This window comes from Meleagris gallopavo, chromosome 2 (assembly GCF_000146605.3).
Source record: "Meleagris gallopavo isolate NT-WF06-2002-E0010 breed Aviagen turkey brand Nicholas breeding stock chromosome 2, Turkey_5.1, whole genome shotgun sequence".
In the NCBI taxonomy this organism is placed as follows: domain Eukaryota; kingdom Metazoa; phylum Chordata; class Aves; order Galliformes; family Phasianidae; genus Meleagris; species Meleagris gallopavo.
Window position 1 is genome coordinate 79,420,368 of NC_015012.2, and position 12,415 is coordinate 79,432,782.

At 37.3% G+C, this 12,415-nt stretch overlaps 1 protein-coding gene across 1 annotated transcript in view; it reads left to right on the forward strand.

The window, feature by feature from the left end:
- Positions 1 to 12,415, forward strand: part of COL12A1 (collagen type XII alpha 1 chain) — a 47,543-nt gene extending 35,128 nt beyond the window's left edge. The window contains exons 30-35 of the mRNA XM_019613573.1: positions 5,835 to 5,870; positions 5,981 to 6,047; positions 7,001 to 7,189; positions 8,268 to 8,336; positions 9,389 to 9,559; positions 11,921 to 12,415. Coding sequence (XP_019469118.1) covers positions 5,835 to 5,870; positions 5,981 to 6,047; positions 7,001 to 7,189; positions 8,268 to 8,336; positions 9,389 to 9,559; positions 11,921 to 12,102 — 714 coding nt within the window. The 3' untranslated portion in view covers positions 12,103 to 12,415. The remainder of the gene's footprint in view (positions 1 to 5,834; positions 5,871 to 5,980; positions 6,048 to 7,000; positions 7,190 to 8,267; positions 8,337 to 9,388; positions 9,560 to 11,920) is intronic.

Consider the following 12,415-nt stretch of genomic DNA (forward strand, 5'->3'; position numbering starts at 1 on the left):
TTTTATCATACTCCTGGTGGACAGAATTTCAATGCTTTCCTTTGTGTCTTGCATTAGAATTCCAAAGGTGCAGCCTCATGGCCAAGTGCAACTTGTAATGTCCTGAGTCATAGCTCATGCCTGGCTGAATTTGTAACTTCATGTCCTGGAGACAAATAAGGAGGCTTCACATTGCTGCTGAGAAATACAAATAATTTTCAACTAGATCATGCCATTTTTAATTCTATCCAAACAATCTGTAAGGTTTCACAAGTAAGATGATAGACTCCTACAAAGCACAGCACATAACATCCCAGATGAAGGATACACTGTTGCATGAAAATTAAAGTTATATTCCCATTGAATGCAGTTAATTGAAGCTCTTTCCTTATGTGTGAAATACCACTAAAGTGCTAAGCTGAGGCAGACCGCACCACTAATGTGGCTGTAAACAGAGAATCATAGGATCATCATAGAATGGCCTGAGTTGAAAAGGGCCACAATGATCGTTTAGTTTCAACTCCCCTGCTATGTGCAGGGTTGTAGACCACCAGCCCAGGCTGCCCAGAGCCACATCCAGCCTGGCCTTGAGTGCCTCCAGGAATGGGGCATCCACAACCTTCTTGGGCAACCTGTTTCCAGTGCATCACCACACTCTGTGTGAAAAACTTCTTCCTAATATCTAAACTAAACCTTCTCTGTATCAGTTTAAAACCATTCCTCCTTGTCCTATCACTATCCAGCATTTCTCTGCCTCAACACATACTGACACTGAAACAAGTTGAAGCTTAAGGCATTAACTCTACTGTCATGAAAATAGGAAATCTAACATTTTAATCTGCTTTTTAGGTACTTCCAGGAGAAACATATGTGGGTTTTCAGTGTAGTAACAAAATGACTGAGAAAGGAAGAGCATAACTGAGTCAGTAATCTATACAGTTTATTCTAGAAAAGACTGAAATATGTCATCTGCTTTTCTGGTCAGAGAGAGAGAATTAGTCAATTCTAATTCTAATAAGTCAACACACATATATCACGTGGTAATAACCTTCACGGCTAAGAAAGGTCTATTAAGCTAGAAGAGGATATTGGATGAAGAAGAAATGGCTGTGCACTTTCTGCGTATAAATGTAATGGAAAATAGAAGATCTTGGACTATCAAAGTAGAAAAATGGATGGTACTGTTGTTTTATGGGTGTGAAGAAAAAAAAATAGAAATGAATGAGTGAGCAAACTTCCTTCTTATGGTGGAACTGTCTTGCTAATAAAACAGACTTTGTGCTTGTGACAACAGGGTCTGACTTTGTTGATCTAGGAAGTCCTAAGGAAACAGTGCAAGACTTTTATGTTTTATATATAAGGTGCTATTAGGACTGATGGTTCCAGAACCAAACAGACCGTGAAAACTTCAAGGGTAATCTTAAGCTTATAAAGGAGACGTTTGTTCTAAGTCAAATACATTTTTTTTTAAGCATTTTCCATTCTCTGCTGGAGTGTAGTCACTAATTTTGCATCCAGCTATGCAGAGATCCTAGAGAGGTATCAAAAAGATGGTGCTTTGAAAGCAGAGAACTGGCAGATCTTGTGGATAGCAAGCATTCATTTGGGAAAAACAATTGAATACATTATCTTTTAAAGTGAAAATAGGAACTTTCTTTTGTTTTGCCCATTTTCAGCCATAGAATTCTGCTGCAGCCCCAGCCTTCATCCCACAGCTCAGAAAAATCCCACATGCAGCACAAACTAGCATTTCCTTGCTCTGACCCCAAGTGACTCCTTCAGCACAGGATATCAACAGAGTAGAACGTCAGCAGCAGCTGCTGTTTCTCAAACTGCTGGTGAACGTTTGGTAAATTGCCTGGTTTCGTCTATTAAAAGAAAATAAACTGAAATTCAGCAGAATGTAGCCAAGTGGGAGGAAGATGCAAGTAGCAACTCAATAATTGCAGTTGTAATTATCTTTTTGAAATCACGTCCGCAGTATACTCAAGTGAAAAATGAACTTTGTTGCTAACATAGGCAGTCAGCTTCTAATTTTTACGTTTTAAGATTAGTTAGGAACAGCCTAGGTGTTTCCAACTGTAAATCTAAGTCAGTGTCTCTTTGCAAGGTCACAGATCGAATAATGAGGCTCATTGAATTTCAGTGAATTATAAAGTTGACTGTATATTGCTTACAGTTAATGAATAGCCTCAGCATTTTTCTCGCTGGAGGACATTTATTTGCAATGCATTGGAGCAAGTTCTTACCTATTTACTGGAGCAACATCTTGTCTCACCATCATGGCTTTTGGCTGAAGGCAGTCTGAAGAACTCTTGACTAGTCGGGAAAAATAGTTTCAGAAATAGAATATAACCTTAAACATTTTAAGCTTGTAGCTTCTTTTTTTTTTTTTCCCCATTTGAAGAGGGCATTTTAAGGAATTAAAATATTGCCACAACAATGAACTAGAAATCGGAGTCTAATAATCTGATTTCTAAAGATTGCACTTACCTAGTGAGTGAAGATACAGTGGTTGAGTAGTTTCTGGTCAAAACAACATAAAGTTGTTCTATCAAAGCCTTGAGGGGAATGACAATAAAATGAGTAGGAATTATAAATGTGTACTCAGCAGAAAAAAATCCGAGTAAATAGATTTTCATGAAATTGCAAAAACTGCTGAATTGTAAGCAGAAGGAGAAGCACCGGGTTATTTGTTAATAAGTTATGCAGTAAAAAAACCTGTAATTTTAATCAATAGATACTTCAGAGACATGGTAGTTAGAACCAAGATATTAATATCTGTTGAACTGAGAATCCAAGTACAGATCTTTTAGAGGTTCAGAACATCAACATTTACCACAGATTTTCATTAGAGAATAACAGATAATAGTGTAACATTTTCCTAGTGGTTTTAATTGTTGAAGTTTATTTTGGTTATGGCATTTATGGATCTGTGGTCTGTTTCATCATATGGCTTTGCTGAAGGATAGACCTTTTTTTCCTGTGGACTTCACAGAAAAATAATATAAATGGATCATAGAATCATAGAATGGTTTGGGCTGGGAGAGACCTTTAAGATCATCTGTTTCCAGCCCCCTGCTATAGGCAGGGACACCTTCCTCTAAATCAGGTTGCTCCGTGCCCCATCCAACCTGGTCTTGAATGCTTTCAGGGAGGGTGCATTCACAACCTCTCTGGGTAACCTGTTCCAGTGTCTCACCACCCTCACAGTAAAGAATTTTTTCATAATACCTAGTCTATTAGGATGAAATGAAATAAAGAATGAATCAGTGATGAAAGACAAAATGAAATAAAATGAAAAGAAAAAAAAAGAAGAGAGAGAATAAGCCTCAATTTTATTGGCATATGGGATGCATATTAGTAACTGTGTCATCTTTAGCAAAGTGATGCATTCATAGTTTGACCATTCTAAATCTTTCTTTGAGTCTATACAATTAATTTTGCATGAACGGATTGTAATGCACGATGCCAGTCAATTATATAGCAACTGCTTAACTCATTAATACCTCATGTTTTCCATGGCGTGTTAGAGGGTAGACATGTATCACTGCTGCAGAGAAGTTCAGACAACATACTGTGTTCACACCTTGACATAGCTCATGGGATTTTTTGGTCCAAAGCCTTGATGGAAATTTATGAAACAATGCCACTGTATTTGAACTGTATCCTCCATGACTGCAGTGGAATGTTTTGTTGTTTTGTGTTGAAATTTATTTGTGGGTACTGTAAGAATGTTATGAAAAACAGCTGCAGCCCACACAGCCTTTGTTTTGCTAATAGTGATAAACAGACTCCTCAAAAAAATATAAAGATGTAAAAAACAGCAATACTTGGATGTCTGTGTACCTATGTGGAGAACACTGGAAATATACTTTATGCTCAAATTTTAATTTAATCTACAAGTGAAAACCTATTTGAACTCACAGTAGTACCTTTTTGCTGAACTAACAAGTGGTGTGCTTTGAACATGTGAACAGATGAATTTAGGACAGATGTTTAGAAAGACTCAGCTGTGACTTAATTCTGCTTCCACTGAAATCACCTGTAAAACTCACACTGGCCACTTCAGGAACCATGGTTTAGGGTGAAGTTTTATTTGTTTTACTGTGGAATTTTCACACATGTGGCATTTACCTTTGTGAATACTGAAGAGCATTGGAAGGGCCATATGTATGACAACTCCCTAAGCAGGATTTGTGGTAAATGCAGGGTTGGTTTTATTATTATTATTTTTAATAATAAATTTCTTTTGTATTTCTGATGTCAAAACTGAAAGAGAAGTTTTAAAACACTTTGCAGATTTTTAAATATCTCAGAGTGACCCAGTGGCTAAAGCAATTGACTGTGAATGTGATGTTCTCCTTATTTTAAATGGGTATCTACAATTTTCACTGTGGCCAATATCAGATAAAATAGGCCACAATAAGCCCTTAACACCCTTCTGAGATCACCACTGTTTATTTTGAAAATCTTTACAATTCCATCATATCAAGCATTGTAATTAAATTTTCCTAAGAAAATATGGCTTTCTCTCTTAATGCTTTTCTTCACTAGCAGTGGAATGCAAACATAAGACTAAAATCTCAAGCACTGTGTGGGAGGTGCATTCACAACTGTGTTTGCAGAGTAAATTGTATGTGCATATCTCTAGTCCAGCACTTGAAAACATCCTTATGGTATACTTGATGTTTTATATATATAAATTAGAATAAATCCTCCTGGTTGGTTTCTTATACAATACTCTTGAAAGTGAAAGAAACTAAAACAATATTCAAAGGCAGATAGAAATAGCTTTAGGCAACAATTAGTACTTTGTAAATGCTGACAACTATAAAGCAGCTCTAGTTATTCTGAGACTAGAAACGCAAGATAGTGGGAAAGATGTCACAATAAATAGAATAAGCACTTAAAGTAATCTCTATCTATCTTATGTATTATCTGTGCACAGCACTCTTAACACAGCTAGTTTCTTTAGTGTGGGTTCAAGGAGACAGCTAAGCCTTCCTAGACACGTGCTATTCTTCCTATCTTTTCTGGTTTAATTCTGAGTCAGCTTAAGACTTAAAATAAACAGTCACATATGAATCATACAAGGATATTCATCATTTACAGAAATATGAGGCTAGAAATTCAGCTTTAAAACTTCCAGTGTGTTCCTCTGTCAGAAGATAACAGCATCTTTGGCCCTCATTTGAATTTTTTCTTCAGATCTTTTTCTTCTTCATCTGTGTGTTTGATCATGCACAGAAGATGACTGCTTGTCCCGTCTTTCTTGGCTCCTCCTTTAGCACCTCTGAAATACAAAGTTCAAGGAGGGCCAGGTCTGTCTTCTTGACAGTCAGAAGGTTTTCTAGAACTGCATGACCCAGGGCTGCTTCACCCCTGGAGTGATTAAGCTTTTACTTGACAGAATGTGGCTTGAGTTGCATTGATCTGATGAATCCCTTTCCTGGACCAAAAACCTATGTTATTTAGTGAAAAGTTCCCAAATATCAATGGACATAATTTGGTTTAATTTAATGATCTGAAAACCACTTGAAAATAGAAGATCCATGGCACAATTTGCACCCATAGATCATACATAAACGTCTAATTTCTAGATGAGAAAGCTTTACCTAGCAGATGCTTGGGTACTTAGTACATCTGGTAGATGTCTTTGTCTGTCTTGGTGTAGTTCTTCTAGGTAATAGCTCTGAAGTACGGGACTTAGTATTCTTAAAGTATTTGTTTGTTTGTTTTTCCCTGTACTAAATAATATTTCTACTTTGGACCTTCTTCGTCTATATTCCCGTGCAAGTATGCTGCCATCTATTTTGCAGTATGAAATAATAGCTGTAATATTTTTGCTTTAGGGTACACCTGGAATGAAGGGAGAAAAAGGTGACAGAGTAAGTCTACTTTAAACTCATTTTCTGTTAGATCATTTTAATGAAGCACTATCTCTCTTAAAGCACAGATACTTTGTAACAAAACCCTTGTTTTGATTTTGATTGTTTAGGGTGACATTGCTTCTCAGAACATGATGCGAGCAGTTGCAAGACAAGTTTGTGAACAACTGATAAATGGTAAACAGTGTTGCTTGCTTTGTTTCTCATACCAATCTACCAGATTCCTTGTTAAAACTGAAAATATTGATTCATGTTGAAGGTAAGGGATACTGGCTGCACAACAAAACAAGCTTGAGTAAGATGATGGTTGTCCAGTGCCAGTGATTTAGTGGAAAAATGTTATAAAATAAGTTTATGTTTTCACATTAATCAGGTCTTATCTTCAGGAAGAGAGAATCTGTGAGAAAAGCAGGTGCTTTACTAGTAGGAAATGACAGATGAGCTTTGGGCAAATACTGTGCTCAAGGTCAGCTGCGCTATGCAAGTAAAAATGATATTTCTTTCAGTAAGGACACCGAATGGAATTCCAGTCCTCTACTGCCACGCAGGGAGTAGTAAGAGTGCAGCATTGCATCCCATGAAAGCGTGGTTAAGGGTTATGCTGGGATTGGTGCATGGCACGAATCAGGAAGGAACAGATGTAGCCCCTCACATAATGGGCTCCTTTCTGCATAGCTACACAATGCTGTTTGTCTTGTTCAAAGAGAATTTTCTTTGAAAATTAAATTCATGAACATCACAGTGTCCTGCTTGATCTACACAAGTAATTTATCCCATGTCTGTGAAAACTTCAGAGCTTTAAGACTGCATGGAAATGTGATCTTCTCTGAGGAGAAAGCAGATTGTAGACAACTGCTTATTTTGTGACTTTAATTGCTTTAGAATTAGTTTTTGTTAATGTTGTCAGCTTCCAGAATTCCACTTACCCTCCTTTTTTCCCTCCTCCATTTATTTCAAGCCTTCTTATCAGACATTCATGTTAAGTTTTCCTTATTAATCTGGGCCAATTCAGCACTAATTTTTGGAATGGTCATAAGGAGAGGATTTAATGAAGAGATTCCTTCCCACTCTGAGAAAAGACTTTTATGCATTTCACATGATTTACTGAAGTATTCTCTTTCATTTTTAAGGCCAAATGAGCCGATTCAATCAAATGTTGAATCAAATCCCGAACGATTATTATTCAAATCGTAACCAGCCAGGGCCACCAGGACCACCTGGCCCTCCAGGAGCTGCTGGGACAAGAGGAGAGCCTGGACCTGGAGGAAGACCAGGATTCCCAGGACCTCCTGGGGTCCAAGGACCACCTGGTGAAAGAGGTAATGTCCAAGGCAGCTGTATATTTCACAATGGATGTAGTGGAGTGGCTGCCAGAAGAGAAGTCTGATCCCTTTGCCATGTCAGACTATGAAGCCCACACTTAAGCCAGTTAGGTCAGTTGGATTGCTTGAGAAATGTTGTCCTGGAGGACAAGGTTAATTACACCACTGCTGTCCTCTGTCCCTCCCTTGCTCATGTTTCATAAAACACAAGTTGGTGTAATTTTTTGGCTGCTCTATCAAGCATGAACAGGATATCCCAGGAAAGAGAATGTTCTCAGAACTTTTCTGGCACTAAACAGCTACATCTTGAAAGGCTGTTTGGAGTAGCACAGTTCTTTGCAGAATAGTCATCTCATTAAGAGAGAAAGTGAGTCATTACAAAGAACAAAAAGGAGTTGTAAGAATTAGTTCTATGTCGTTGGCCCTTTGGACTAGCCTGAGAGAGAGACACAACTCTAAGTAGAATTTGAGCATATGGCTATATCTAATTTGTGGCTACCTTAGATCACTGCAGTGATCTAAAGTTTCTGTGCCACATTATGGTGTTGCCTTTGCTTATTCCAGCTGTTCAACTGTAGTATAGACTTAGCGATATGCTTTCTAGCATAAATTTTACTCTCATCTTTAAAAGAAGACCTGGATTAAAGTAAAAAATATTGAATTTCTGAATTCTGCTCTTTCTGAATGTCGTTTCTTCATAACTGTTTCTAAGAAAGTGTAAAGCATACTTTATATCAGAACTGTGCAAGCTTGAAAACACCTTCCTGTCGGCATTTTAAAATAATAAGGCTCTGTGACATTTTAGGTGTCTCAAAGACTGTTCTATGCTTTGAAAAAGTTTATTTACACTAAATTACTTTACATCTTACTTTGGTTTTAGGTTAGTGTATTTATACCCAAATTAAGTATTTCCTTGAGTACACACTGGGACATCTGTACAAAATAAGGTTTGACCAGCTCTATTCTATTAAATAATTGGAACTAAATATTAATATTAGTGAGTGAGCGTGAAGAAATATTTATTGATGTTGTTTCCTTTCCTTGGTTTTTATTGCTTTTTAAAAAAATTCTGTAGGAATGCCTGGAGAGAAAGGCGAAAGAGGGACCGGATCTCAGGGACCACGAGGTTTGCCAGGACCACCTGGTAAATATTTTTCATTTTAATTAAAATCAGATTACAGAAAAGTAGGAGAAAAGACAACATTTCTTTATAGGGAACCAGACTGTATATGGTAAAAGAATGTGCTTTACTTTGTGCACTTCTTGTTTTTGGTTTTTATTAGAATTTACTGGGAGCCCCTGCAGAAATGGGCAATTTTAGAGACGTTTGGATGTGTCTAGTAGATATTTATCTTTCCTTTGCAGATTAGTCTTCTGGTGTGCTTATTTGTGTGAAAGTGTGAAATTTCATGAAAGTACACTGTACAAATTCAGAGTGTCTGGATCCATTTTTTCTACTTTAATTTGTAATTACAGAACTGCAAGTTGTCCAAGAAGTAGAAGTTTGTAGTTCTTGGACTACAAAATAAGCCCAAATACAGAATTACTAGATGTTAGAGTTTGGGGATTTCGTTGCTTTTGCTCTTTCTATCATGCAATTTTGTTCACTGATGCCTTGGCTGAAATTAGCTGCATCATTTGTTTCTGCTTTTAGTTCACTAGGCTAAATGTGTTTTGTTTTTTTTTGTTACAAGACTCATAAGATGCTTGCAGCAAATTATAGCCCCGGTTACTCGAAGCTTTGCTTTTCTGCTAACTATAGTAAGACCTGTTCCAAAGAAAACATTACCTCATCTATCCTAGGGCTGTAGGGTAGCAGAATTAATGTACTCCCGTATTTTAATTGAAATCCAGTGTGTTTGTCTAATCTAGTAGCTTCCCTTGAGATCTTCCTATCTTACACAGAGGGGAAATAAACCAGAGAATTCATTGATGTTTCTTACTTGGCTGGAACCTTACTGAATCAGTTTCCATGAAAAAAATCCTTATGTAAGCCACACACAGGGAAGCAACTAATGATGAGTCATATTTCTAGTTTTGTTTTTCTTTCTGTTGACCCTCATATAGCTATAAAATGCAAATGTTTTCTCACCAAAGACATAGACTGTGTAGTCTAGACAGCAGTAATGTTAGTTGTTTTTATCAAGCTGACTCTTAGAAGAAATAACTCCTCCAACCTTTCAATTCTAAAATTAGGTCCACAGGGAGAATCCAGAACAGGTCCACCAGGCTCCACAGGATCACGAGGACCACCCGGGCCTCCAGGTCGTCCTGGAAATGCGGGTATTCGAGGTCCTCCGGGGCCACCAGGATATTGTGATTCATCCCAGTGTGCTAGCATTCCTTACAATGGCCAAGGATTCCCAGGTAGGTTATAAACAACCAAATTGCTCTTTGTCACAAATAGCCTTCTCAGATGTGGCTGTTCATATTGAGTTGCTTTACACGAGACAGTCCTGCTGGCCTGGACATACTGAGTAGAGGAAAAAGCTGCAATGAGCAGGCCTGCCTCACTGTAATGTGCAGGCATATGAGCAGCCATGTGTACTTGGATGCAGATTTAGTTGATGTTATGTGTGATTCACTTTAAATAGGAAGTAGAAACAAAGTATTTCATTTTCTTTTTTTATAGAAGGTTAGTAGTTGAAAATGTTGCACGTAGGATTTAAGTGACCATTTTCTCTTCTTCTTTTTCCCCCCCTCCCCACCCTTTCCAATCTTCTTCAGAACAAGGTTGAATTCTCCATGTTTCTCTTGAAAAATAAAAAGAATGCTGTGGCTGGCAATTTCCGTGTGTCTCTTTTTGAGCAATGTCAGGATTATTTATACCAAATTTATACCTGAAATCAAATTTTCCACAAAGGAAATCCATTTGGTGGTACAGTGCAACTGAAAAACACCACTGTCCTACAATTTCTGCTGAGTTAAACACCATGGAGTCTCTGACTAGCCCTGGGTCATACCAGCCTTCTACTCTGATGAATCTTAAAACAGTAGCTCTGCTTCTGGAACCAAATACAGGGTCACCAATCCTGACTGGAAAGATTCCAATATGTTTTAATGTGGGGATCCTGCAGGACCACATGATCGTTAACAAATTAATAAGTATGCATTGCAACATCTCAAAATTAGTGTATGTGATACTACTATTGAATATGGTTTGCTGTTAGTATATTGTGCATGTACTCATGAAAAAAAAAATATATATATATATATATATATGTACACACTTGCAGACTAAGTGCTGCTGGCCAAAGAGCCAGATGGTTGTGAATATCTCACAAAATTCTTATTTAAATGAAAAAGGAAGAAAATTGTGCCTGTGATTCAGCAGTGTTCTTCTTTCTAGTAAGCAGATACGTATACATATATAAATATATGCCTATAAATTAACTGTTATGTATTTAGTTGGATGAAAGTATGTTTTTGCACTCAGGTGGACTTTTTAAAAGACTAACATCATCTTTGACCTGTTTCAGGTTTCGGCTAACACATTTTCTAAGTCGCCAGTGCTGCTTACAGTTTGAATACATGAAAATCCTGTTTCTGAGATGTTTGCGCACGTGCTTATTAGAAAATGAGTCCGTATGGATATTTCACCACGGATATGGTTTTTGAACCATGTTGGCCTCATAGAATGGGGAGATTCCTTTTACTAACACAACTTGTGAATGAGATAAAGGACAGTGATGTCAATTCATTAAGCCTGTTGCATTTCAGTAATATAAAATAGACAGTCTTTCTTTTTTTAAAAAAGACCCAGACCATCTAAAGTCTCAGTGGTGAAGGAGGCTTATAAAACTACTAACCAGCAAAGGTAATGCCTTTTGAAGAGACAGATTTAACCCGGTAAATGAGAAATGACTTATGTAAATAGTAAACTAATTGTGGCTTGTAAATGATTTGTACGGGACCGTATCCACTAAAATCTGTTAACAGCTCTATGTGATGCTTTTGCATAAAAGCCTGCTGCTGCTTGCTGTATGCCAGAATAACATCTTTGACAACATAAGAAATCTATCTGTCTGTTGCTTGTTACCATCATGTCAGAATCGGGGCATGTGCCTTTTTTTTTATATGTAATCTTGCTGGATTCTGTAACTACATTTATAAGTACAAAAATTCATAATTATTTTTCTTCTGTTTTGCTGTAGTTTTTGGTGTTCCTAAAGCACCAGCTGTAACTCGCTTTGTTTCGAGGAACAGCACAAGAAAATGACATGTACTGTATATTGCCGCTGGTGATAGTTACGTGTACATTTATTTTCCCATTCTCAGAGAAAATTAGTACATGCTGAGCCCACCTGTCCATTTTACATGCTCCATGTGTTCTATTAATTACACAGTATAAAATAAAGTCCAGTGCTTGGGTTTCCTGAATTAGCTGTAAAATAATAATTTTATTTGCTTTGCTTTGTTTGTTTGTTGTGTGGTGTTTTGTTTTTTTTAACAATAATCGGTCCCTTGCATAATTTAAGACTCTGCAATGTTTTGTGTATTATAAATACAAAGCCTTTCAAAATTAATTTTTAAGATTTTAATATTTTGCTGCCAAAGTTATTCATGAACAAAACTGAAAAGTGCCCCCATGAACTGTTAATTTATATATTTATTATATGGAAATAAGATTGGACTAACATTGTGTAGACAAACTAACTGTCATGGTATTTATGGATTCAAAGACATGCGATAACTATAATGTTCAATCGGACAACTATTTTCAACCAGAACCATACGTGCCTGAAAGCGGACCCTATCAGCCTGAAGGTGAACCCTTCATAGTCCCTATGGAGTCAGAAAGGAGAGAGGATGAGTATGAGGACTATGGAGTTGAAATGCATTCACCAGAGTACCCTGAGCACATGCGCTGGAAAAGATCGCTGTCAAGAAAAGCAAAAACAAAGCCATGAAAGATCTGTGTCTTGCTTTGTGTTTTTTTGGGGGGGTTGGTTGGTGGTTTTTGGTTTTGCTGTACTTGCATTTGCAGATACACACAAGGGAGAGTGCATCGTTTGTTTGGCAGTACTATAGCTTTCTGCTCTTCTCATATCAGACACACCCTTGTGCTGTATCTTGCTTGTGTGGGGATAGCAATATGTATAACTAGCAACTTTGTTATGCTCTGGGCATGCTTGTAAAATACTATTGCTTACAGGGGCTGCATATTGGTTAATATCTGCATTCAATTATCCCAGGGCCGCCTTTTCCTTAAAATAATGTTTA